The 27,339-nt window shown below is 36.9% G+C and overlaps 1 protein-coding gene across 8 annotated transcripts in view; it reads left to right on the top strand.

The window, feature by feature from the left end:
• The window catches only part of CEP128 (centrosomal protein 128), a 483,382-nt gene that overhangs the window by 425,995 nt on the left and 30,048 nt on the right, over positions 1-27,339 (top strand). For all 8 annotated transcript variants that reach the window (XM_017873844.1, XM_017873838.1, XM_017873839.1 and 5 more), the window contains 2 exons: positions 6,803-6,880; positions 10,763-10,876. In XM_017873844.1, coding sequence (XP_017729333.1) covers positions 6,803-6,880; positions 10,763-10,876 — 192 coding nt within the window. The remainder of the gene's footprint in view (positions 1-6,802; positions 6,881-10,762; positions 10,877-27,339) is intronic.

The following is a 27,339-nucleotide window of genomic DNA, read 5'->3' as shown; positions in this document are numbered from 1 at the left end:
CTATGAATATCCACAAATTAGGGATGCTGATTTCCAATGAAGCATATCTTCCACCTCTGTTCATCATGCAGCTGGTTACACGTGTTTGGGACCTGTGTATCTAGAAGCATAGTTTCTTTACCTGTCACCATAGCAAAAATTGCTAAACACAGTATCTTCCAGGAAACCTTGGCTTATACTCTTTGCTCATTTTTTAACATGCAATCACTTAAAAAAATGTTGTTTTGCAAATTCTCTGAAATTTATTTCCCTTGTGAGTACATTTTATATTCAGTTTTAAGAAATGAAGTGATTACAATTAAGTAGATTGTAGATCTCAAGACCCTCCTTCTTGTAAACAGTTGTAAGTGCCTAGTTTATTGTTCAGCACACAGAGAACATTAAACTAGTCCTCATTTGTCTTTGTCTGTTATTTTTTCTTTATATCAGGGAGTGGCAAGAATGATATTAAAGGAGACAGTCTCAAGAATCCTCGAGGGGAAGAGATGATTCTTTATTTCCACTGTCTTTCCTTCCCCATCAAATCATTCTTGGTGTTTTCTTATCGAAAGGAAAAAAAAAAAAAAAAAACCAAGTCACTCATTTGGAGAAAACACTATATCTTTTTAAGCTAATAGTAAGATAATGGATTGGCTGTAACACAATTTGGTTATATCTAGAAATAAGAAAGCAGTAATCTGAAATGGCAGATTCTGTGTTTCATATAGTTCGTCTCTTAAAAAAAATACTGTGAATAAGAGTTGGAAAATAGCTAGAAAGTGTTCTGTATCTCAGTTTTCAGTGAAGATATGTTACCTGTTCTCAAATTTTATCATTGCTTTTTTTTTAAAGATCTTCTACCACTTTTGACTACAATAGTGTTATATGAAGACAAATAGAATTTGTTGTTGACAGAAACTCTTCTAGATGTTAGCCCAAATGTAGACACTGATGTCGTAGTGCCATGTTAACTTCACAAGCATTTTTACTTAACAAGCCTTATGTACCCTCTTACCTCAATACACATGTAAACACTTCTAAGTTGGTATCTGATTTTTTAGACCACTTATAAAATACAGCCTAGAAATAGAGGACTCCTCTGATATCCCAAGAAATACACACAACTTTGAACACTGGAGCTCATAAAGGATGTGCATCAGCACCATGACTTTGCTGGCCTCTTCTCTGCTACTGTTTGGTTTGGTTCCAGTGAGTGTCTTATACAATTTGGAAAACAGGGCCCTCTGAAGCCAATACAGCTGTGCTGGATCGAGTTACCACAAGTGAAAAGGCATACAGTCTATCCTTTTTATGATCTCACCCTTCCTCTCCTAGAAACGTGTTTACTCAGGTCCTTTTACCACCTTTCAGCCATTTGTCAGGAAAGTTTTGCAGTGGATCTGTTTCCAAATGAAATAGAATTGCATTTTTGAACCCAAATAAACTGCTTCGTAGCCTTATTTATTTAACATGTATGCAGTGCCAAAAACGCACACATTTATTTTGAAATAAAAATGTAGATATCATCTCCTTTAATTTATTCATCATCTAAACCTCAAAACACATATGATTTCAATAACACTATAAGAAAATGGTAGTTGTTATTATGTTAATAAGAAAATAAATGTCCTTTTTTTTCAAAGAGCAGTATAAATACTAAAATATATTTATGGCTAAATCTGTTCCTTAAGTTTTCTCTACAGGAGACAGGAATCTAAGAATTGCAATGCATTTCCCCTTTTTAATTCCTAATTGCTGCTACTTATGTTGTCATACTATTTTACTCAGTTTCCTTGCAGTCAGAAATAAAGGAACTACTAAGGAAAAATGTACTGTGGAACAGTACAGACAGCTCAACTACATAGGAGTTTGGTGTTTGTTGAAGATTTTGGAATGGCAAAACTGAGAAATTACTCTTTGTCCTTGTCAACAGATAGCCAAACATCTGTAGGTGCAAAGGCCACAGGGCCTATTAGACAAGATTTCTGAATTTCACTGTTGCTTCTACCAATTGATCTTGCCCTTAGTCTACAGGAAATAAATAAAACATCAAACTTGTGCTTCTGGGTTTTTAATAAAGAGGTCAAGATTCAGTGAGTTCATTAGAACATGGTGAGTCTACCTTTGTCTGCATTCAGCCAACATTTATTTGAAACACCTCTTAGCAGCCAGATAGTATGCTTCACTAATGTTAAATGTTATGAAAAAAAGAAAAGGCGGTGTTAGTATCATAAAACTCCTCTGACATTTAACATCCTCTAATCAACAGAAGGACTGTCCAGACCCTGTGTGTGTGTGTGTGTGTGTGCGTCGCACGCCGTGCGCGTGTTGCTTACACAGAGTCTGTTTAGACACGTACCGAGTCTGATGGGTTGTGTGTTGATGTGTGTGTGCACGCGGTGCGCGTTGCTTACACAAGAGTCTGTTTAGACACGATGGCTCACTGTATAGAGTACGTACAGACTCTTTAACACCAGTGAGATGACATTCTTTATGGTTTCATCTTAAAACTTTTCTTTCAGAAATAAGCCTATCAAGGACACATCTTCAAAATCTAGCTGCTAAGAGTTGATAGCTAGAGAGAGGTTAGGAATTTACATAAAGCACTCACTATTTCAGCTTCTAGTTGCAATATAGTCTGTTTTAGCTGGCAATTTGCCATGAAAATATTTTCCTAATAAGAACCTTGCCGTTTCTGCATTTCGGCTGCTTGGATTTGCATCCCAGCTTTGCCACCATCTGACTGTAAGGAGGTTATTTACACTCTCCAGTCCTCCGTTGCCTCATCTGCATAATGATGATAACAATAATACGTACCTATCTCATATGGTGGTGTGAGGGATTATGAAGTGTATTCAAACTCAAATTATGTGTTCATTGTTCAGTCTTTCGTTTTGCTACTAAACAGGATTAAGATTAACAGATCATCTGTTTTGACCCTACTTCTAGGCCCCTGGAAATCCAGCCCTTCTAGCGTCTGAGATAAACCAAATATATACAATGTCCTGGCCCTTTATGAAGTGGAATCTTAATTGTGAACTTTTCTTTGCTTTCTAATTTTAAACCCCTTTGTAAGCATCTGATTTATTTATTCTTGAAAATAATTAAAGACAAATTAAGCACGTGTCATATGCTGGTGACATTATTGAAATAAACTTTGCTCCCTTAATTTTTTAACAATGGGGACTTGTCCATGCCCTTTAAGGCATTAGATAATGTAAGGTAGAAAAAAAATTAACCAACTTAAAAAACAAAATGTTTCCGTGACTCTGCACAAAGTATTTGCCTGGGAAGTAACATGACATAGGTCCTCATGACATCTCTGAAATACAGCAAGTTCCTTATTTTAAACTATTCATCTGCTAATGGATCTTGTCTCTCTGGCTATGAGCTTTGGGGTGAAAATAATTTTGAAATCTCAAGTAATGTGACAAGATTCTAATCACAGAATCCCAGCCAATCTTAAATTAAAAAAAAAAAAAAAAGTTGCAATGTTATTCATGTTCTTGAGTCTGTATGCCAAAGTGGCAGTTTTAAGCACACTCACATAGATGCAGAGAAAGAGAGAGAAGGCCAGAAAATACATTTTCTCCCAAAAAAAAATCACTTAATCATGAAATTATGAGACCTGAGATGCCTGTAGGATTGGACTCATCATCTTCATTACTTCACATCTTGTTGTTGAAAATGCCCTAGTTAGTTCAGCATTTGTGCATGCAATTCCCTTAAAATGAGTACAAATAACTTTTTTCTTTGTATAAATATTACATCTTTTGCTCCCCTGGGTAAGCTAAATGCTCCTGAGGAACCGGAACCATGCCGTCTATGTTTGTGGATCTTTCTATGATCTCGAAGATAGACATTCGTTGTTAATTGACTAGAATATAAGGATGAAAAGAAAGGTATGTGTACCAGAAAGTGTTTCTGATATTGAGGAAGGTATTTATAAGCAATGCATAAATGGAATATAAAATAAGCCACAAGTGAAATAAATAGTGAGAAAGTATAAAGATTGGTTGATGGAGATATGGGGGTGGGGGGGGATGGCAAGGAAGGGGAGAATAAAAATAACTGCACCGAGAACAGAAGGAGTTAAGGAGTTTTCAAAATTCACTCACAAAAACATAGCCATTTGAATATACATCCAAAAACATAATAGTCAAAAAATAGTATGTAAGCACATGCAAGGAAAAGAATGGTTTCATGTAGTCACCTGGTTGATTGAAAATTTTAAGCAAAACTATTTACATAACATGCTGCATTTTACAGGAGGGCAAGAGATCATTTGCTTATTTTGAGCACAAAATGAGTTTTACATACTTACTTAACCTTGGTTCAGAAGATCACTTCTAAATGAGAAAAATATGGGACAAAAAAAGGAAATAAAGTTTTAATACTACAGATATTATTGGAGTGTGTTTATTAAGAGGATTTTATGCAATGCATAAAATTTTGCTTTAAAATCATCAGAGCATTGCTTTGTATGTTATTGTTCAAGGGTCAGTATAATTCCTGAGAAAACCTATAATTTTATTATTTAAGTAAATATAGCATATACGGTGGCTAAAACTGCAAGCTCCTAAGCCTACATGTCGTGGCCTATAGTAAGAAACACATCACTTTGGTGAATCTTTCCTACACATGAAAAAATTAAATGAAGTCATTTAAAACGCACGGCAGTGTAAGTGAGTACACGTGGCCTGAAGACTAACAATAATATAAATGTTAAAGCAGAAGGAACAAAATACTAAATCCTTTAAATGGAACTTGAAAAAGAGAACTTTATGAACCTGAAGAAACAGCATGCAGACTTCCTTTTCGGAATAGCAGAGTTAAGGTGTTTCTGCCCTTCTCAAAATTTCATTACAAAATAAGGATATGAAGTAATAGAAAACTGATTTACACTTGTCAAAACTAGAAGACATCTGTAACTCCAAGTCACAGAACACTGAAAAGTAGTAAAATGACTCGGACCAGACAAGGTGAAACTCAAGGACCTGCCAAGGGGATAGCAATGGAAAGCAATCGAAGATCATTCACCCCGCAAAATTCTGGAAAGGCTTTTGCATGGGAATAATCAGCACAGTTACTGTTGAAGGAAGGGGTGGATGGGTACATTGAAAGCATCTGTAAGGAAGGGTTAGACCCTCAGCCCTCTGTCTCCATAACTGCCTCTACCCCCGAACCCTGTGAAAGACGTAAAGTATATGCTGTGGGGGAACCTGCATCACTGAGGCTCTGGATTGGATATGCCAGGTAGAGAACAGCATCTCTCTGTTCGGGGAAATAGGAGATTTCAAATAGGAAAGTTAACTGAGAAAATAATGAACTCCTCCCGAGAAAAAAATATACAAAAATTATCTGGGTGTGGTAGTGTGTGCTGGTAGTCCCAGGTCCTCAGAGGCTGATGTCGGAGGATCCCTTGAGCCCAGGAGGTTGAGACTGCAGTGAGCTGTGAATGTGCCTTTGCAGTCTAGCCTGGACAGCAGAGCGAGACCCTGTCTCCAGAAAAAAAAAAATACATATTCATAATTGAGAGACTCCCCATTCCACAAAATGAGCCAGTTGACTACTTATTTAGCTTACAATTTCATTATTTAATTCTCAGGGTAGGTATTATTTATGATAATTAATGCTATATGATGCATTGATAATTAACCCTGAAATCTTATGGCTTAACACAATAGAGGTTATTGTGTGACTCACATGAAATCCAATATGGTGGGCAGCTCTCATGTTAATCTTGTAGTTATGCCTTCTGGAGCATGTGGCCATCAGGGTCCTCATGGCAGGGGCTGGGATAGAAGGGGGAACGCTCAGGTTCAACTGTCTCATTCCAGAAGTGACACTCTCAGAATCCATTGTTCAGAACTTTCACAGGGGAGAAGTAGGGAAGCACATGGAATATTGAGGGTCCACTTACTTCCCTGCAACTTCGTGTAAATTCATGTCCAGGTTCTTGCAGGACACTTCACTTTCTTCCCATGTGTCAGCCATTGGGTTTATGGTTTATTTCATTGAACAATTAAAATTCATTTTAAATTTAAGAGCTAGCACCTGTTACCCGCCTAAGATGTGTGGCCTTGTGACAGAACTGAGAATACAGAGATGCTTATAATATATATGCAGTCTCTAGTCTTAAGGTTATTTGACCATTTAACTTTTTATTTTATGTTTGCTTTGAAATAATTTTCAGATCATTCTCTTTTAATGTTCACAGGTGGGTGTAAGTGATCAGCTAATTAAAGACTATGTAATAAGTTACTGACTTATGATCAACAGGATCTTGTGTCCCTGAAGCAAATATTTAATTTCAGATATTTCTTCCAAATCTTGAGAACCACTCCTCCTTCCCTTTTAACTGAAATAATTGCCGAGAACTCTTTTCTTCTTTATAATGGCAACATTTGAGAATCTCTAATATGCTCTATAGATAAGTAACTGCAGATTCATCTATTTCTCAGTATTACCTCATGGTTTATTTCTGATGTTCACTGAAGCAGGTTTGTAAATTAATATTAATATGAAATAGTCTATAGAAAGTTTCGTAGCATATCAGTTGAAAGCAATTATCCAGGAAGAATTTTTGTATCTGAATCAGTCTTGCAAATGCATCTCATATACTTTTTGAAAGGAAATAATTCTTCTGATTTCAAAAGATACATTTATCTTGGAAACACTATTATATATGTTCTTATTTGACTGTCTAAATCTACAGCTTGAACTGCTTCTTCCAGTGGTGCATCTGATTTTTAGTATGTGGATTCTGAGAGTATTAATCAATTTTTTATAATGTTTGGTTTCCTTATGTTTTCTATTTCAGAGTACCCGAGTGGCCTTGGACCATCTGGAGTCTGTGCCTGAGAAACTGAGCCTACTAGAAGATTTCAAAGACTTCAGAGTAAGAAAGAGTTGCTTGTCTCTTTCAGTATTTTATCTGAGTGATAACACTTGACATCTTCCTGATGTGCAAAGAAAAGTATAGTGAAGGAAGAAGGACTAAAAAACATTGGGGACTTTTAGCATACCACCTTATCAGAGTTTCTTGACATTTGTGAAGTTAGAATTGAAAACAATGCAACTTATATATTAGCACAAGATAGGAAGATACTTTTACTGTACTACTAGACGCTCAGTTGGGCCCCTAAAGCTTTAACAATAATTTAGAAAAGCCTAAGAATTAAAGAGAGTTACACATTACACTGACAGTAGGTAACTTTTTTGATTAGCAATTTTAATCTGTGAATTATATGGGTACTGTTTGTTTTAGATATATGGTAGTTCCCAGGTTATCTTTATACTATAACATATGAACTCAAACCCACATAAATTTCACATTTCATATTTCATGGCCATTTATTGATAGACCTCTAACCACAAAGCATTTCATTATCAAGCCAATTTGTTACATGTGTTAATTTACCTTGTGTAATTTTTTAAATTCCTCATAGAGGAGATATTCAAAACAAATATCTCTGTTGCCAGTCCTGCTGGACAAGGTTTGGTCCCGAGAATGTCATATATAGCCTTAGGGCTGCAGATGTAATGTAGAATTTTAATGATTTATAATTTATTGACCGTGTATAGCTGAAGCTAACAATGGGAAGGATTTCTTTTTGGCAACCATGTAATCATATTTCACATTGACCTTAAAATATAACTTATGTTATATTTAGGTTCTGTTTAGATCTGACATATTATTTGAAGATACAGTGGATAGGAAAATAGCCAGATCATGCCATATTGATTTATTGGAAGCATTGATATAATGTGGTTCCCAAGGTCTACACTATCTTAAAATTACCTTGCATTAAGCATCTTTTGGTAGTTCAGTAACTAACATTTTTGAGTGAGATCCAGTTTAGCTGACACATCTACAAAGCTAGACTATCCCAAATTGAACAAAACCAAGTGTTTCAAATATATTTTACTAAGTTTTGATTCTTTCTCATGATTTGATTATATATTTGCAGTTTAAATATCTATCAAAGAATTATGAAACCGTATCCAAAACAATGCAATTTCTGTTTACTCTTAAACAACCCGATGTGACAGGAGGCAATATGTTATATCCATATTCTTTTTGTTTTTTCTCTGTAGCTAACAGAAATTATCCAAGTAAATGAAGGGCAGACAAGAGAAAGTATAGGAAACAGGTGGCACTCGTCACTGAGAAATAGACACCTGTCTAATACCAGCATTAAAATATAAAGTTTAACCCCCAGTGACAGATCACTTTTGCCCCAGTTGTCTACAATGAACAGAATGTTCATAAGTACAATTTAAAAGTTGTATTCTCTACTATTACCAAAAGGCTCATTATCATTATTTTTAATCCTATGAGCTGGTGATCATCTACAAGTCTAGCTCATATACATACAGACTCACATATGAAGATGCCTAAATAGTGAAATTTTGGGGGAAAGTCTTTTTCAGAGTTCAGCAATGTACTTTCCAATATATTAAAATTGAAACCTTTAGCTTGAAAAGGGAAAGAGTTAATTAGCAAGTGTTATGCACACACTGCATGATACTTAGCAGGTGCTAAGTACTTTATGGTACATGTTTCCTAATCTTCAGAGATACCCTATAGATAGGTATTATTTTTGCCCATTTTATAGATGAGGACACTGAAGCTTGGAGCCCATAAACTAGCTGAACATGGGATCTAATTTATGTGTAAAACAGCAGAGCCCATCTGCTTCGCCCTGCTGCTTTTAGCTTAAAATCTATTCTACATGTACTCTGAAGTTCTCTATGTGATTACAAAGAGCTGATTTTAATCAGCTTAACAAAAATGACTAGACATGGCCTTAAATGAAATACATAAAGCCTTGAGATTATTAGATGTAGATTATATGTATTCAAACCCTTTAAACTTTCTAAAAATCAGTGTGGTGTGAACAAGAATACAAAGACCTAAGTTCTGGTCCAAACTCATGCACCAGACAAAAATCACTTAATGCCTCAGGAGATATGTCCACATTCATGTGACGAGACACTTGAACAATATTATCTCTGGGTTCTTATATACGTATTTCTTGATATGTAGACCATAGCCTATGACTTTAAGTGTGAGTACAGACCTTATCCTATTTGGATAGGCCTGACTTTATTCTTGTTTAAATGTGGTCATATTTATTTTGAAAGAATTGTTGACCAGGCATGGTGGCTCACGCCTGTAGTCTCAGCACTTTGGGAAGCTGAGGTGGGTGGACCACCTGAGGTCAGGAGTTCAAGACCAGCCTGACCAGCATGGCGAAACCCCATTTCTACTAAAAATACAAAATTAGCCAGTTGTGGTGGCACATGCCTGTAATCCCAGATACTCAGGAGGCTGGGGCAGGAAAATTGCTTGAACCCAGGAGGCGAAGGTTGCAGTGAGCTGAGATCACACCATTGCACTCTAGCCTGGGTGACAGAGTGAGACTGTCTCCAAAAAAAAAAAAAAAAAAAAAAAAAAAAAAAAAAAAAAAAAAAATTTTCCCACCTCTACAATGCCATATTTAAACATTACATTTTTTATTAGGTGGAAAGGGAGTAGCACTGGGTTCCAAGTCCAAACTGCCACAAATTGTCCAGCCCTGGGCAAATCATTTTAACTTCCCTGGGCTCTAGTTTTTAGAGGTTTTTGTTTTGTTTTGTTTTTGTACTAAGCATGAGAACTTTGGAATTATAATACCCCTTCTAGCTTGAACATTCAGTAAGTTTAAGGTTTCTTGTGACTTTGAGGGACACTAAATCCCTATATGTATTTTTTTTACATACCAAAATCAGTTGTCCTCATTGTTTTCTAATTTCCCCTAAATAATAATAGAAATGTCTAAATAATTATCTAGAGTAACTGTTTGCTGTGTTCCTTCTTCCCCAAGAAATGAAGAGAAAAGAAAGAAAAAAAGGCAGGCCCTGGAAATGTTTGTTTTCTTAATTTTTTTTTATTACCTGAATCTTTTCTGTTTATAAAGGCAAAGGAGCTATCCTTAAATGTAAAAATCTACGTGACATAATAGGTAAAAGGTAGGATGTTGTTTATGGATAAGTGAGGTAAAAGGGTTCTAGTTTTATAGGTAGCAATGTTTTAAAACAAGAATATATTGACACTAAGTACCAATCCAAGGGATAGTACACAGCATCCGAATGTGGCATGTGTCATTAATGACATCTTTGGACAGTACATTGCTACTTGCACCTTGTTCTAAAGGGTGTCAGTCACTGTAGATGGGCATACGGACTAGTTGTTAAAAGAATTCAGGTAACCACTGTAGGATGCATTGCATTTTTATGGTTTTATCCACAGTGACAATTTTCTTCTTTTTCTTTTTTCTTTTTTTTTTTTTTAAGACAGAGCCTTGGTCTTTCACGCAGGCTGGAGTGCAGTAGCACAATCTCACTGCAACCTCTGCCTCCTGGGCTCAGGCGAGCCTCATTCTCCCACCTCAGCCTCCTGAGTAGCTGGGACTACAGGCGTGCACCACCACATCTGACTAGTTTCGGTATTTTTTTTATAGAGGTGAGGTTTCATCATGTTGCCCAGGCTGGTCTCGAACTCCTGGATTAGAGCAGTCCTCCCACCTTGGCCTCCTAAAATGCTGGGATTACAGGTTTGAGCCACTGCATGTAACCTTATTCTTTCTCTATGGTGGCCTGTGATTCTCCTATATATCTCTAAATTTTTGTAATTATTTATTTTCATTTTTATCTACATATAGACTCTTTCTTACTCTAATTTCAAGCACCAATTTTCTTTCATCTACCAGTTCAGACCCTTTGCTTTTTTTCCCAGGATTCCTGCAGTTCATCTGAGAGAACTGATGGAAGATATTCTAAATACAGAGTTCGCAGAAATTCTCTTCAGCATCACCAAGAGGACATCAAGTACAGAACCAAAAGTTTCAAAGTAATGTTCTTTATACACATTTTTAGTCTTTAAGTAGTATCCATGTTTAAGGCTACCACCTCTTAAGCAGCCTCTGTTTGTGTAAGGGCACTTGTGAAAGAAAATATTTTCCTTGATATATTAAATAGATTTTCAATTCTGTGGAAATAGAGAATAAAAATCTAGCATTTGTGCTTATCACATTTTGTCTGGGAAGTAAGCCTTAAGTCTATGCCATCACTGCTTGATATGTTACTTGTTCATGGGAACTGGTGCTGCTTAAGAGCCAAGAAACCCCTGGTCACTGTTTGGTCAAAGTCTTAGTGTGATGTTCACCTTCTTCTATGTATAAGTCTAGCTGCTCTCCACACTGAAGTCTGCAGTAGGTCAGATAATATATTGTACTTTGGAATTCTAGTCATTTTCTTCTAGAGGGGATATGAACTCCATATTAATACTTCAGCTTTTGTTTCATCACCATGGAGCCAGCACAGGACACTGGGAAGACTTAACTATATTAACAAAAAGCATACATTCTCTAGAGCCTACCCAGTATCCATCTGGGATCTGGGTGATTTTAAATCCATTTGATCTTGGGCAGCTCTCAGTTTGGAGCAGGGTTTCTCAACCTTGGCATTCTTGATATTTGGGGCCAGTTAATTCATTGTGGTAGAGGCAGTTTTATGCATTGCAGTGTATTTAGTTGCATCCCTAAAACGTATGCACTAGATGCCAGTAACATCTCCCATCTCAGGTTGTAACATCCAAAAATGTCTCCTGACATTGTCAAATGTTCCCTGGAGGGCAAAGATGCCCTCTGTTGAGAATGCTGACCCAGAGAGAATCCATCTATATTCAAATGTGCACTCCAAGTCAATTAAAAACAAAAGCTAAGGGTTTTCTGGCTTTCTTGTGTTCTTACAAACTTGAATATGTATGAATATTCATTACACTGTATATATTCACTTATTACAGCGAAATATAATTATTTCTAAGAAGCGGCTTTCCTCCTCTGAATGTAATTGGATGGAATGCTCAGTGGATATAAAGACAGTGTTCATTTCCATAAGTCCTTCTTAGCATGCTTAAAATGAGCATTATACTTTCTCCCTTCCAAATAAAAATTAACACAATTAGGACAGGTTATTGATACCCTTACTGTGAAGAGAACATCCTGTGACTTTGTTCCCTTTTACTTTTGTTTTTAATAGATCCATATATTCACTATAGTAGTGACCTTGTCTCGTATGGCAATTTTTAAGTTCTCTAAATCATCTTCCAACATTCCCAGTCAGGTCCTGCAAACTCAAGCATTTCTCCACCATTTAAAGGAGTGCTGCTGATCTATAACAGAAATACAAAGTTTAGGCTATGAAAGCTAATGATTATTGAGCATATTTTAGAACAAACCACAAGACATTTATCTTTTTGTAGGTGTTACATGCCTTATATACATTATCATATGTAATATTCACGGCAGTCCTCTCAGATAAGCATGACTATTTTTCCTCTTATACCACTGAAGAAAGCAAGGCTGTAGAGTAATTAAATGGTTGAATCAGGATTAAAACCTAAGTCTGCCTAGCTTTAGTAATTTACGTCATTGACCACTGTGCCATGACAGTATAAGTTTAGACCTTATATACCTAATTTTTTCTGGAAGTCACCAAATACAGGAATATATTTTCAATATGTAAAAATCAGTGTTCTCCAAAAATGCATAAACATAGTACACGTCTCTTAGTTCAACAGAGGTCTAGATGCAAATGAAACATTTAAAACATTATTTTCCAGTACACTTAGAGTTGGTATCAGGTGAATCAGTGCTATCTAGTGGCACCCAAATTGCTATAAATCAATGCAATTTCCATAACAGCATATGGCAAAGCTATGAATGTTTAACATGTTCAGCAAGTAATCTCATTGGAGTTCTGTTTAAAATTACATTTGCAGCTGAAGAGGGCATCAGGCCTAGTTCATAAGAGGGGCCAGCACTTAGCAAAATGAAAAATAAGTTTGAAAATTTTGCAAGTAGATAGTGCAAATATAGGATAGAGCTGCAGAACCCATTTTATGATGGCGTTGTTCCACATTAATACTACTTAAATATTTTAAAACAGATACATTTCAGCAATGGATATATCTACTATCACCCATATGTCACAGATTCCTGGCCTGAAATAATATAGTAATTTAATGTAAAACTCACAGGATATAACATTTTTGGTAGTCACTGGAGAGGAAAATATAGGAACACATTTTTGCCAATTGTAGATACCAGTGGTCATTTTCTCATACTCCTTTCATGAAAATAAGTTTTTAAAAAAGACTGAGAGAGCTTAAATGAGTAATGAGAAAGTTGTGTTAGTCATTTCTTGTCTTCATGGATAATCAGAAGAGCCAGCTATGATACCTCATTGACATCCTGAAGAAAATGCTTCAAATAAGAGAAACAGGAACTCCAGAGAGAATGTGCCCCTTACTCCATCAGTTTCAGGAGACATTATTTCAATAGCTATTAACTTTCCCCACATTTGCTAAGACAGAATTCAAAGAAAAGGCAAATTATAGGGACTTGAGTTAACTGGTTCTACTGAAAACTATAGTTCCAGGAAATCAGTGTAAGACTCAGTTTAATGCAACAAACATATACTGTACAGCTACCATGTTGCAAATCACAGTACCTGTGGGTGTGGGGTTGGGGAATAAATGTATAAAGATGCAGAAAGCATGGTATTAAAGGAGAGAATAAGCCGGGCGCGGTGGCTCAAGCCTGTAATCCCAGCACTTTGGGAGGCTGAGACGGGCGGATCACGAGGTCAGGAGATTGAGACCATCCTGGCTAACAGGGTGAAACCCCGTCTCTACTAAAATACAAAAAACTAGCCGGGCGAGGTGGCGGGCGCCTGTAGTCCCAGCTACTCCGGAGGCTGAGGCAGGAGAATGGCGTAAACCCGGGAGGCGGAGCTTGCAGTGAGCTGAGATCTGGCCACTGCACTCCAGCCTGGGCGACAGAGCAAGACTCCGTCTCAAAAAAAAAAAAATAAATAAAGGAGAGAATATTTACCTAGTTATCTTAATTCTAACAGACACAGGTGCTCTAGAGCAGAGGTTGGCAAACTGCTCATGGGTCCAATCTTGCCTGCCAACTATTTTTGTAAATAAAGTTTTATTGTAATACAACCACACTCATTTATTCACATATTGTCTTTGGCTGCTTTTGCACTGAACAGTAGAGTTGAATAGTTGCTACAGAAACCATATGGCCCACAAAGACTAAAGTATTTACTGTCTGGCCCTCTATAGAAAATGTTTTCCAACCTCTGGTCTAGAGGAAGAAGAAACTACTAATCTACTTCTTCCTTTACACATTATATGACATATTTCCTTTTCTGTATTTGCCAATCAAATAGATACTGTCCAAGCTCTTTGGAAAGTCATAATACTTATTCATTCAGCAAATATTTATTGAGTGTCAGCTGTATGCCAAGAACTTTCTAGGTGCATGGGACTCACGTCAGTGAACAAAATGAAGCAAAAACCTCTGACGTTTTTGTTGTAATTGGACAATATTCATATTTTGTTGTTGTTTTCTAAACACAGAATTCATCAAACATTTATTGGATTTTTAATGCAAACCAAGGCACTGTGCTAGGAGCTCAAGAGAATGGCACAATAAGAAAAAACATTACCAACCCTTAGGAATTTGAATCCTTCATACAAATTACAGTGGCACAAAAAAGAAAAGGGCTAAATGCTATAAAGGTAGCCCCATAAAAGTGGCCCCAGTAAACTGCATTGGGGGTTCAGAGGAAAGAAAGATGCTCAAGAGTCTTTTGAAAAGAGGTTTGTAGTGACAAGGCACAAGAAAACATTTATCCAAATCTCAGTTTGGGAGAGGATCACTATTAGAATTTCAGTTGTAGATTCTGACTATATTCCTGTTGACAGACAAATAACTGTTGGAATAGCAGACTGTGTTGGCAGCTGGCTTCTCTTATGTTGCTGTTGTAAAAAGGCAATGAAACATCCAATATGACCACACTGCTGGTGTAGGGAAGGGTTAGCAGGAAGTGGGCAAGTCAGGTTCTCTTTCAATCACTCCAAAGCTAGAGCCATCTCCTCTGTTTATTCCTGTGGCAATCACCAGAACAAAAAGGATCAGCTTTCTAGAAGCCTGTCAAGATTTTGAGCAGGACCATCATCCCCAATTGTGAGAGCATCAAATGTAATATTGTCTTAAGTTGACCAAGCTAACTGGACAAAGCCTGATCTAAAAGCTTATATTTAGAATTCATTTCAAAGCTGAATCTAACACAACATTTTCTCTGTCTTGGTAGACAAGAGAAGCATTTCATGGCCTCTCTTTCATCAAGCTTAATTGGGTTTCTGTAGGACATACAGGCTTCCTTCCTGGCTCAGCTGTTTCAAATAGAACAGAATGTTCAAAAGTCAGCCAGTAACACAGCATCACTAATTTGAATTCACAGAGGGGCATGGTTTTGTCCAAGACATCCCCATTTATTACCTTTACCCATACTAAATATATGGTTTTAATTAACATTGGAATTTTTTAGTAAAATTGCAGAAGGCATGTTTATTCCCCATTCTTCTTCCCCTTGAAAGAAAAGTCATGATTTTTAACTTGTAGTTGAAGAGTTAGTATACAGTTTCTTTTTAAACAAACAGATGTTTTATGGGATAAGATGAGGTAGGTGAGGAAGCATTAATAATGGCTTTCGGCAGAGTCCATGGGAGCAGAGTTTGCCAAAGCCCGGTCATATTTGTTCAGTGTAAGTACGTGTGTGATATAAGTACATGTTTTGTTCCTTGAACTCATTTCTCTCTCATTGAATCTTTGTGATTTGTTTATACCTTGCTCACAGCAATTAATGGCTGTTAGCACTTTCTCTCTCAAGTCAGCTATTTCTATACATATCTTAAATCTTCTACAACAGTAGCTTCTAAAGCATGCTATGTATAATTCCTAGTACAATTCAAGATTGTAGGTGATGCATAAACATTTTTATTTTAATGACTATAAAAATATATCACTAATGGATTATTACATTGATTTTTACAGATATTGCTTAGGAATAGTAGTGGCAACCATGGGAGAATTTGAGAGAGCGTTAACCCTACAATACTCCAATTATCTCATTTATAACTACTCCATGCTTTGATAAGAAGTCATATGTAAACTAATATGCAAACACAGCTCTGTGCTTCTCTCCATCCTTTAAGCCTCCCCTATACAGAGATTTAGAGTGCAAGGTTAACTTTTAAGTAAATGTAAGAGAAAACAGTAGTAAAACTATAGGTGAATATTGACGTTTGGGAAATGCTCTTCTACTAGATTGTATGGGCTTTTGAAGGCAAGCACTGCCTTGACTCCAGAACACACAGTGAGTGTACAACACATGTTAAATTGGTGATTTTAAAAACTTTTAAAAAATCATTTTCTAGTTTCAGCCTTTCTAAAATTCTAACAAAAATTTAATTGCTATTTTTGCAGTAAAGATTACATGACACATTTAAAACCTTACAGGCAATCAAATCATGCTGAAATATGAAGATATGTTTATTCTCTTGAAGTGGTCAAGACTAACCTGCTCGCCATATTTAACTAGTCAATTTCATCCTGCTCTTCAAAAATTAAACAAAAGGTTGCCAGTTGAATTGGTATTTTTTTCTTTGTTAAAAATCTGAAATTTGTAATGGATCTAACGTGCTTATTCAGAAATCAACATGGGTACTTAGATGAGCATATTAATATTTTAACCTATTAGAGCCACACTTTATCAAACCCAATTCCCTTAGCAAGCCACATGCTTTTACCCTTCCAAATAATTTACTCCACAAAAATATTAAGAAAAGAAAGATTGTGAACAAATGTAACTATATAAGCCATTTTTAATAATCTCTAATTCAAAATTCTAGGTACTAAATACCTAAGAAAAAACAATTAAATTTATTAGTTTTTAACAAACATCATAATATATTCATCCAAACAATGATTGTTTCCTTTAAAATAGTCACTTTAATATGCGGGTGCTCATGCATATAACACACAGCCACTTTGGGAGGCTGAGTGAGGCAAGATCACGAGGGTCAGGAGCACTCGACGACCCCACTCCCTGGCTAACATGGTGAAGCCCTGCTCTCCGTACTAAAAATTACAAAAAAAAAAAAAAAAAAAAATTAGCTGGGTATGGTGGTGGACGCCTGTAGTCCCAGCTACTCAGGAGGCTGAGGCAGGAGAATGGGGTGAACCCGGGAGGCAGAGCTTGCAGTGAGCCGAGATCATGCCACTGCACTCCAGCCTGGGTGACAGAGCGAGACTCCATCTCAAGGAAAAAAAAAAAAAAACCAATAAAGTCACTTTAAGAGACTAAGCACTGATTCCTGTGAACCATCATTAAAAACATCTTCACACTCCTCCCTTTATTTCTTATGTCAATGGCACATCTTTTTGAGTATGCTTGTTTGTGGCAAATTTTATCCACTATGAGTGGATTTGGTTTCTGAAAATGGATTAAAGTCATGTGAAGCCAAGTCTGAAGTAAGTAAAAAGAAAAAAATTTGAGTAAAATCTTTTCATTATTGACACACTGGGAATATATAATTTCATACAATAAAATATCAATTAGATATTAGTCCTATTATGAAAACTAGTCAAAGAGATTCAAATGGATTTATCTAGAAGAGTATTTTCATAAATCTGTTATTATGGTAGATGAGTGTTGCTTTAGTTTTTTTTTTTTAGATGGAATCTCACTCTGTCATCCAGGCTGGAGTGCAGTGACAGTCTTGGCTCACTGCAACCTCTGCCTCCTGAGTTCAAGCAAGTCTCCTGCTTCAGCCTCCCAGGTAGCTGGGATCACAGGCATGTGCTACCATGCCTGGCTAATTTTTGTATTTTTAGTGGAGATGGGGTTTCACCATGTTGGCCAGGCTGGTCTCCAATGCCTGACCACAGATGATCTGCAATCTTCCACCTCTCAAAGTGCTGGGATTACAGGTGTGAGCCACTGTGTCTGGCTTGCTTTGGGTTTTTAATATTGTTGTATCAATTTGGATTCCCAATGGTAAATTTACATAGTTTGCATAGTTAGAAGTACTGATTGTTCACTGTTTCTGTCTGGATAGATTAGAATCATACAGTGTTAATGCTGAGAGGACTCAGAGATGATCTGGTGCAGCCCCATAATTTTTTTACATCAAGACACTGAGAATGTGAGAGCAGGAATCTCCTGTTTCCCGGCTCCACCACAGCAAACTTTAATTTCTGCACTTTGGTCAAGAAATGATCATCATATGACCATTTATTGAGTTATTTAGTGTAGATGGCACAGCGCTAAATTGTGGAGTATGTGGATGGGTAGATGGAAAAATGAGTAGATGGAAAGATGGGTAGATGGAGACAATCATAGCCTCACCCTCTTGGAGGTTAAAATGTAAAATAGCAGCCACACAGATGGAGATATGGAGGGCAGACTTTAAGTAAAGCATCTGCCCAGATTAAACTTTCAGATAGGAATAAAGTAGTTTACTGAGGAAGAGATTAAATTTTCTTGAGCACTGATAGAGAACTGGGAATTCAGAGTAGGGCAGAAATGGAGGGACAGTGCATTATTAGGCTAGAGACAAATTCAGGAAAATATTTTTGCCAGGGAATGTGAAATACATACGTGTTTGTTCCTTCTCTCCAGGGGAAGGGCTGGACAAATTAAAATTTTAAAAAATTAAATGTATCATTTGTCTCATACACTTTGAACTTATAATATTCCAGAGAGAAAAATACTTGGTGGGTATCATTAAATATTCATCATTAGAGATCAGTTTAGCAAAGACATTTAGTCAGGTTGGAACAGCTTTTTAAAAACCAATTACAATGTGGGTTATGAAAGAGAAGTGGAAGAAACCCAGGAAAAATATTAGAAAATGCAAGTCCCTTCACCCAGTGGAACTTTTGCAGAGATTTCTGGCTAACTAGCTTGTTGAGACTTAGGACAGCAATGAAAATAGGTCCTTGTGCTAAGTATATAAGAATTGGTAAGAAGCAAAAGCTGAGATCATTAGAATTGCAAAGAATGTTCCTTTTAACAAATATTTCCTTTTAATACTTAAGCTTTTGGTGCAAAGATAGCTAGGAATTGGAAACATTCATTTTATGGTCACCTTATAAAATTTACTTTTATAGAAGTTCTACAAATTATCAGTATAGAATTAGAGGAGATGACAGTTCTGTTTTGTTTTTTTTCATGTTCTGTTATGTTGATTGTTCAAAGCATTTTGAAATATTTTTATTTTAGGGTAGTCTTTTAGGGTTAACTTGGCTAGTTTTGTTTCAAGGTAATATAAGAAATTCTGACAATATTTTGAAGACTTATATTAGAACTTAAAGATATAATAGAGTTAAACCTCCTCATTTTCCAAAAGTGAAAGAAATAAGTGTGAGTGATTGAATCATGAATAAGTCAACAATTGTAAAGGGAAGGAATAACAGTCATAAATGTGTGTTCACCTATTAACAGTGTCAAAATATATGAAGAAAAAACTGATAGAATTGCAAGGAAAAATAGTCAAATCCATAATTATAGTTGGAGATTTCAACATTCCTTTTTCAGCAATTCATAAAACAGTAGGCAGAAAGTCAGTAAAGATATAGAAGACTTGAACAATACTATTAACCAAGTAAATTTAATTGACATTTATAGAATACTTCCCCCAAAACAGCTAATTACACATATTTTCCATGTACACATTGAATATTTCCCAAGGCAGACTATATTCTGAGTCATAATGAGAGACAGGGCTATGTGGATTTCCTAGGGCGACTAAGAATCCCTAAGCCTAATTGGGAAGGTGACCACATCCACCTTTAAATATGGGGCTTGCAACTTAGCTCACATCTGACCAATCAGGTAGTAAAAAGAGCTCACTAAAATGCTAATTAGGCTAAAACAGGAGGTAAAGAAATAGCCAATCATCGATCACCTGAGAGCGTGGGGGAGGGACAATGCTCAGGATATAAACCCAGGCATTGGAGCTGGCAATGGCAACCCCCTTTGGGTCCCCTCCCATTGTATGGGAGTTCTGTTTTCACTCTATTAAATCTTGCAACTGCATGTTCTTCTGGTCTGTGTTTGTTATGGCTGGAGCTGAGCTTTCGCTCGCCGTCCACCACTGCTATTTGCTGCAGACCCGCCACTGACTTCCACCCCTCTGGATCTGACAGGGTGTCCACTGCGCTCCTGATCCAGCGAGGTGCCCATTCCCACTCCCAATCAGGCTAAAGTCTTGCCATTGTTCCTGCATGGCTAAGTGTCCCGGTTCATCTTATTCAAGCTGAACGCTAGCTGCTGGGTTCCACGGTTCTCTTCTGTGACCCATGGCTTCTAATAGAGCTATAACACTCACCGCATGGCTCAAGATTCCATTCCTTGGAATCCATGAGGCCAAGAACCCCAAGTCAGAGAACAAAAGACTTGCCACCATCTTGGGAGCTCTAAGAACAAGGACCCCCCAGTAACAATAAAACAAATTTCAATAAATTTAAAATGATTGAAATTATGCAATATATGTTGTCTATTCCCAACAGAATGAAATTAGAAATTAATAACAGAAAGATACCTAAAAATTCCCCAAATATTTAGAAGTTAAACATGATACTTCAAATAATCCATGGATGTATCAAGAAAATCAAAAGAAAATTAGAAAATATTTTACCTACATAAAATTAATACACAATTTATCCAAATTTGTGAGATCATCTAAAAAGTGCTCAGAGGGAAATCTGTAACATGAAATGTGTATATTACAAAAGAAAAAATGTTTCAAATCAATAGTCTGTGCTTCCATTGTAAAAAACTAGAAGACCAAGAGCAAATTAAACCCAAAGTAAGTAAAAGCAAGGATACAGTACATTTAAGATCAATGAAATTAAAAAATAAATAAATTACCTAAAAGCAGGTTCTTCAAAAAAATCGATAAGAATCAAAAATCTCTAGCCAGACTGATTAGGACAAAAAAGAGAAGATACAAATGGCCAATATTAGGAATGAAAGAAGAATATTGCTACAGCTCCTAATGATATTAAAAGAATAATTAGGGGGAGGAGGCAGAGCAAGATGGTGAAATAGAACCCTCCAGCAATTGTCCCCCTATCTGTCTCTCTCAGGAAAACCAAATTGAACAACTAACTATCCAGACAAAAAAAGCACTCCTATATGAATAAAAATTCAGGTGAGCAATCACAGTATCTGGTTCTAACATCATATCAAGGAAAAAGGCACTGAAGAGGGTAGGAAAGACTATCTTGAATTGCCTACATTTCCCCACTCCTCCCCCATCCTCTGGCAGCAGCCATGTGGTGGGAGAGAGAATCTGTGTGTTTTGGGGAAAGAGAGAACAGTGATTGTGGAACTTTGCATGGGAACTCAGTGCTACCCTGTCACAGTGGAAAGCAACACAAGTCAGAATTTAGTCATGCCCATGGAGGGAGCATTTAGACGAGCGCTAGCCAGAAGGGAATCATCCATCCTGATAGTTGGAATCTGAGTTCTAGCTAGACCCATCACTATGGACTAAAGTTCTCTGGGATCCTAAATAAACTTGAAAGGAAGTTTAGCCACAAGGACAAGCCTGGTACCGTGCTGGGCTTAGAGCCATTGGCGTGACCTAGTAAGACAATAGCCAGGGCTATCAAGGGAGTGCTAGCATCACCTATTCCCCAACTAAGGCAATACAGCTCGAAGCTCCAGGAGACACTCCTTCCTTCAGATTTAGTTGGGGAAAGGAGGAGAGTAAAGAGGACTTTGTTTTGCAACTTGGATATCAGCTTAGCCATAGTAGAATAGGGTACCAGGCAGAGTCCCGAAGTCCTCATTCCATGACCTAGCTCCCAGATAACATTTCTAGACATATCCTGGGTCAGAAGGGAACCTGCTTTGTTGAAGAAAGGACCCAGTCATTTATCACCTGCTGACTAAAGAGTCTGTAGGTCTTGCATACCTGTAATCCCAGCACTTTGGGAGGCTGAGGTGGGTGGATCACCTGAGGTCAGGAATTCAAGACCAGCCTGGCTAACATGGTGAAACCCCGTTTCTACTAAAAATACAAAAAAATTAACCAGGTGTGGTGGTATGCACCTGTAATCCCAGCTGCTCAGGAGGCTGAGGCGGGAGAATTGCTTGAACCCGGGAGGTGGAGGTTGCAGTGAGCTGCCGTCGCACCATTGCCCTCCAGCTTGGGCAACAAAAGTGAAACTCCATCTCAAAAAAAAAAAAAAACCTAAGTGGTACCTAGGCAGTACTCGCCACAGGCCTTAGGTAAGACCCAGGCCTGTGCTAGCTTCAGGTGTGACCCAGCACATTCTCAGCTGTAGTTGTCACAGGGCAAGACTTCCTGCTTGAGAAAAGGAAAGAGAGGAGTAAAGGGGACTTTGTCTTGCAGCTTGGGCAACAGCTCAGGCACAGTGGGGATGCTGATTCCAGGTCTTGGCTTCTGGACAACATTTCTGAAACAGCCCTAGACCAGTTAGGAGCCTGTTACCCTGAAGGGAGAGACCCAGGCCTGGCAGCATTCACTACAAGCTGAATGAAGATTCCTCAGCATTATCTGGTTGACAGTTTGTTGAGTGAACATCGGTAGTAGTTAGGCAGTACTCATCATGGGCCTGGGGCTATGGTGGCCACAGAGAGACTCTTTCTTCATGAGGAAAGAAGAGTGAAAAGTAGGAAGGACTTTGTCTTCTGGCTTGTGTGTCAGCTCAGCCTCAGTAGAATAGAGCAGCAAGTAGATCCCTAAAGTTTCCAACTCTGGACCGTGGCTCCTGGATGGCATTTCTGGATCTGCCCTGGGCTGGGGCAGAGCTCACTGCTCTGAAGGAAAGGCCACAAGCATGGCTGGATTCACCACCTGCTAACTGGAGAAGCTACAGGCCTTGAGTGAACATGACCAGTAGCCAGGAGTTAGTCACATGGACCCAGCAGAGTCCTAGTGGTGATGGCCACAGGGATGTTTCTGTCACCTCTTCCCCATCTCCAGGTAGCTTATCATGGAGAGAGAGTGAGTTCATTGATTTGGCAAAAATTAGGGGAAGAAAACAAGAGACTCTGCCTGGTAACCCAGGGAATTCTCATGGATCTTATTCAAGACCACCAGGCAGTACCTCTATAAGTCTGCAAGAATCACAGTGATACTGGGCTTCAGGTGCCATTTAATGCAGACAAAGCTGCAGTGACCAAAGACTTAGATCACAACACTCAATTCCCTTTGAATACTTGGAAACCCTTCTCAGAAAGGATGGATCCAAACAAGCCCAGACTGCCAAGACTACAATAAATACCTAACTCTTCAGGGCTCAGACACTGACAAATATCCCCCAGCATCAGAACCATCCATGAAAACATGCCCTCACCAAACAAACTAAACACACCAGGGACCAATCCTGGAGTGACAGAAATATGTGACCTTTAAGAGAATTCAAAATAGCTGTTTAAATAGCACCACAAAATTCAAGATAACACAGAGACGGAATTTAGAATCCTATTAGATAAACTTAACAAAGAGATTGAAATAATATTTAAAAATCAAGCAGAAATTCTGGAGCTAAAAAATTTAATTGACATACTGAATAATGCATGAGTCACTCAAAAGCAGAATTGCTTAAGCAGAAGAAATAATTAGTGGGCTAAAGACAGGCTATTTGAAAATATACAGTCAGAGGAGACAAAAAATAAAAAATAATGAAGCATACCAATAAGATCTAGAAAATAGCCTCTGTTGATGAAAAGAGTCAAACTTTGTAAAATATTTGAAGAGATTTATTCTGAACCAAATACGAGTGACCTTAGCCCATGACACAGCCCTTAGGAGGGTCCTGAGAATATGTGCCCAAGGTGGTTGGGGTACAGCTTGGTTTTATATATTTTAGGGAGGCATGAGACATCAATCAAATACATTTGAGAAATACATTGGTTTGGTTCAAAAAGATGGGACAACTCAAAGCAGGGGCTTCCAGGCTATAGGTAAATTTAAACATTTTCTGGTTGACAATTAGTTGAGGTTGTCTAAAGACCTGGGATCAATAGAAAGGAAATATTCAGGTTAAGATAAAAGATTGTGGAGACCAAGGTCTTTTTGAAGTCTTATAGTGGCTGCCCTTAGAGACAATAGATGACAAATATTTCCTATTCAGATTGTTAAAAGGTACTAGACTTTTAGTTAATCTCTTCAAGATTGGGAGGGCCTGAAGAAAAAGATCTAGCTATGTTAATAGAGATTCTTTGCAAATGCAATTTTTCCCACACAAAGGATGGCTTTGCAGAGCCATTTCAAGATATGGCAGAAAAACATGTTTTGGGGTAAAATATTTTGATTTTCTTCCTGGTATTATAATGCTATGCCAGAGTCAGATTGGAAAGTAAGTCACGATACATAGAATTAAATAAGACCCATCTGATGAGAATTTATAGTTTGTAGGGCACAACTCCCCAGACCCCTTAGACAGGAATTTGGGCAAGATTAAAAAATAGAGCTTAGTTTTCACCTCAAAAGGACAGATACAAGAGTTATTGGCCTTAAAGAGGAGCTAGAGAGAGAGATTGGAGTAGAAAGTCTTTCAATGAAATAATAACAGAGAACTTTCCAAAACTACAGAAAGATATAAATATTTAAGTACAAGAAGGTTATAGAACACCAAGTAAATTTAACCCAAATAAGACTACCTCAAAATGTATAACTCCCAAGGGTCAAGTATTAGGGAAAAAATTAAAAGCAACAAGATTAAAGAAACAAATAATATACAAAGGAGCTCCCATCCATCTGTCAGCAGACTTTTCAGTGGAAATCTTACAGGCCAGGAGAGACAGGCATGACATAAATTGCTGAAGAAATACAACTTTTATGCTAGAATAGTATATCCAGGAAAAATATCCTTCAAATGTGAAGGGGAAGTGAAGACTTTCCCAGACAAACAAAAACTGAGGGTATTTATCAACACTAGACCAGTCCTATAACAAAAGCTAATGGGAGTCCTTCAATCTGACCTTAAAGGATGTTGACAAGCAATACTATATCATTTGAAGGTACAAAACTCACTAGTAATGGTAAGTACACAGAAAAATCTGAATATTATAACACTGTAATTACAGTGTATAAGGTACTCATGTCTTCAGTAGAAAGACTAAAAGATAAGTCAGTCAAAACTAGTAATAAATACAACTTTTCAGGGCATAAATGGCATAAGATAAAAATAGAGACAAAGAAATTTAAAGGTAGGAGGGGTGAAGTTAAAGTGTTTTTATTAGTTTTCTCTTTGCTTGTTTGTTAGTTTGCTTGTTCTTGAAGTGTTATCATTAGTTAAAAAATAACATGTTATGTTATTTGCAAACCTCATGATAACCTTAAATCAAAAAACCTACAACAGATACACAAAAAATAAAAAGCAAGAAATTAAAACATACTACCAGAAGAAATTGCTTTCACAAAAAGGAAGACAGGAAGAAGACGACCAGAAAACAAACATAAAATGAATAACAAAATGACAGGAGTAAGTTCTTGCTTATCAATAGTAACAGTGATTGTAAATAGACTAAATTCTCCAATCAGAAGACATAGAATGACTGAATGGACTGAAAAAGGAAACAAGACCCAATGGTCTGTTGCCTACAAGAAACACACTTTACCTATAAAGACATATGTAGACTAAAAATAAATGGATGGAAAATGATCCTTCATGCAAACAGAAACCCAAAACAGCAGGAGTAGCTATACTTACATCAGAAAAAATAGATCTCAAAGCAAAAATCTATAAAAAGAGACAAGGTTATCGTGTAATGATAAAGAGGTGCATTCAGTAAGAGGATATAACAATTGTAAATATATATGCACCCAACACTGGAGTTCCCAGATATATAAAGTCAATATTATTGGAGCTAAAGAGAGAGATAGATACCAATACAATAATAGCTGAAGACTTCAACACCCACTTTCAGCATTGGACAGATTGTCCAGACAAAAAAATCAACAAAGAAGCGTAAGACTTAATCTGTAGTATAGACCAGATGAACCTAATAGATATGTACAGAACATTTCATCCAGTGGTTGCAGAAGACATTCTTCTCCTCAGCACATGCATCATTGACAGGGATAGACCATATGTTTGGTCACAAAACAGTTCTTTAAAAATTCAAAAAAATTGAAAAACCAAGTATCGTATCTGACCACAAGGGAATAAAACTAGAAATCAATTTGGAAACTATACAAACACATGGAAATTAAACAGTATACTCTTGAATGACCAGTGGGTCAATAAAGAAACTAAGAGAAATTTAAAAATTACTTGAAACAAATGAAAATGGAAGCATAACATATCAAAACCTATGGGGTATAGCAAAAGCATTACTAAGAAGAAAGTTTAGAGCAATAAATGCCTACATCAAAAAAGCAGAAGAACTTCAAATAAAAAACTGAGTGATGCATCTTAAAGAACTAGAAAGCAAGAGAAAACTAAATTCAAAATTAGTAGAAGAAAAGAAATAATGAAGATCAGAGTAGATACAAATGAAAGGGAAATGAAAAAAATACAAAATATCAACTAAACAGTTGTTTTTTTGAAAAGATAAAATTGACAAACCTTTAGCCACAATAAGAAAAAGAGAGAAAAGACCCAAATAAATAAAATCTGAGATGAAAATGGAGGCATTACACCTGATACTGCAGAGAGGATCATTAGAGACTTCAATGAGTAACTATATGCCAATAAATAGGAAAGCTTAGATAAAATGGATAAATTCTAGACACATACAACCTACTAAGATTGAACTTCCTGAAAACATCCAAAATCTGAATAGACCAATAACAAGTAATGAGATTGAAGCCATAGTAAAAGGCTTCCAGCAAAGAAAACCTGGGACCTGATGGCTTCACTGCTGAATTCTATCAAACACTTAAAGAACTAATACCAATCTTACTCAACCTATTTCAAAGAATAGAGGAGGAGGGAATACTTCCAAACTCATTCTATGAAGCCAGTATTACCCTGATACTAAAACCAGAAGAAGACACATTAAAAAAAAAAAAAGAAAGAAAAAAAAAACCACAGGCCAATATCTCTGATGAACATTGATGAAAAAATCTCCAACAGAATTCCAGCAAACCAAATTCAACAATCTATTAAAAAGATTATTCATAATAGACCAGGGATGCAAAGATGGTTTAACATACACAAATCCACCAGTGTCATACATCATACCAACAGAATGAAGGACAGAATTCATATGATCATTTCGACTGATACTGAGAAAGCATTTGATAAAATGAAACATCCTTCATATTGAAAAGCCTCAAAAAACTCAGGTTTTAGAGGGATTTTAAAAGGAACATATCTCAACACAATAAAAGTCATATATGACAGGCCCACAGCTAGTATTATACTGAACAAGAAACAACTGAACACCCTTCCTCTAAGATCTGTA

Source organism: Rhinopithecus bieti, unplaced genomic scaffold (assembly GCF_001698545.2).
Source record: "Rhinopithecus bieti isolate Rb0 unplaced genomic scaffold, ASM169854v2 scaffold_6782, whole genome shotgun sequence".
Lineage (NCBI taxonomy): Eukaryota > Metazoa > Chordata > Mammalia > Primates > Cercopithecidae > Rhinopithecus > Rhinopithecus bieti.
The sequence above is the reverse complement of the archived record's forward strand: the minus strand, read 5'-3'. Positions and strand labels throughout refer to the sequence as shown.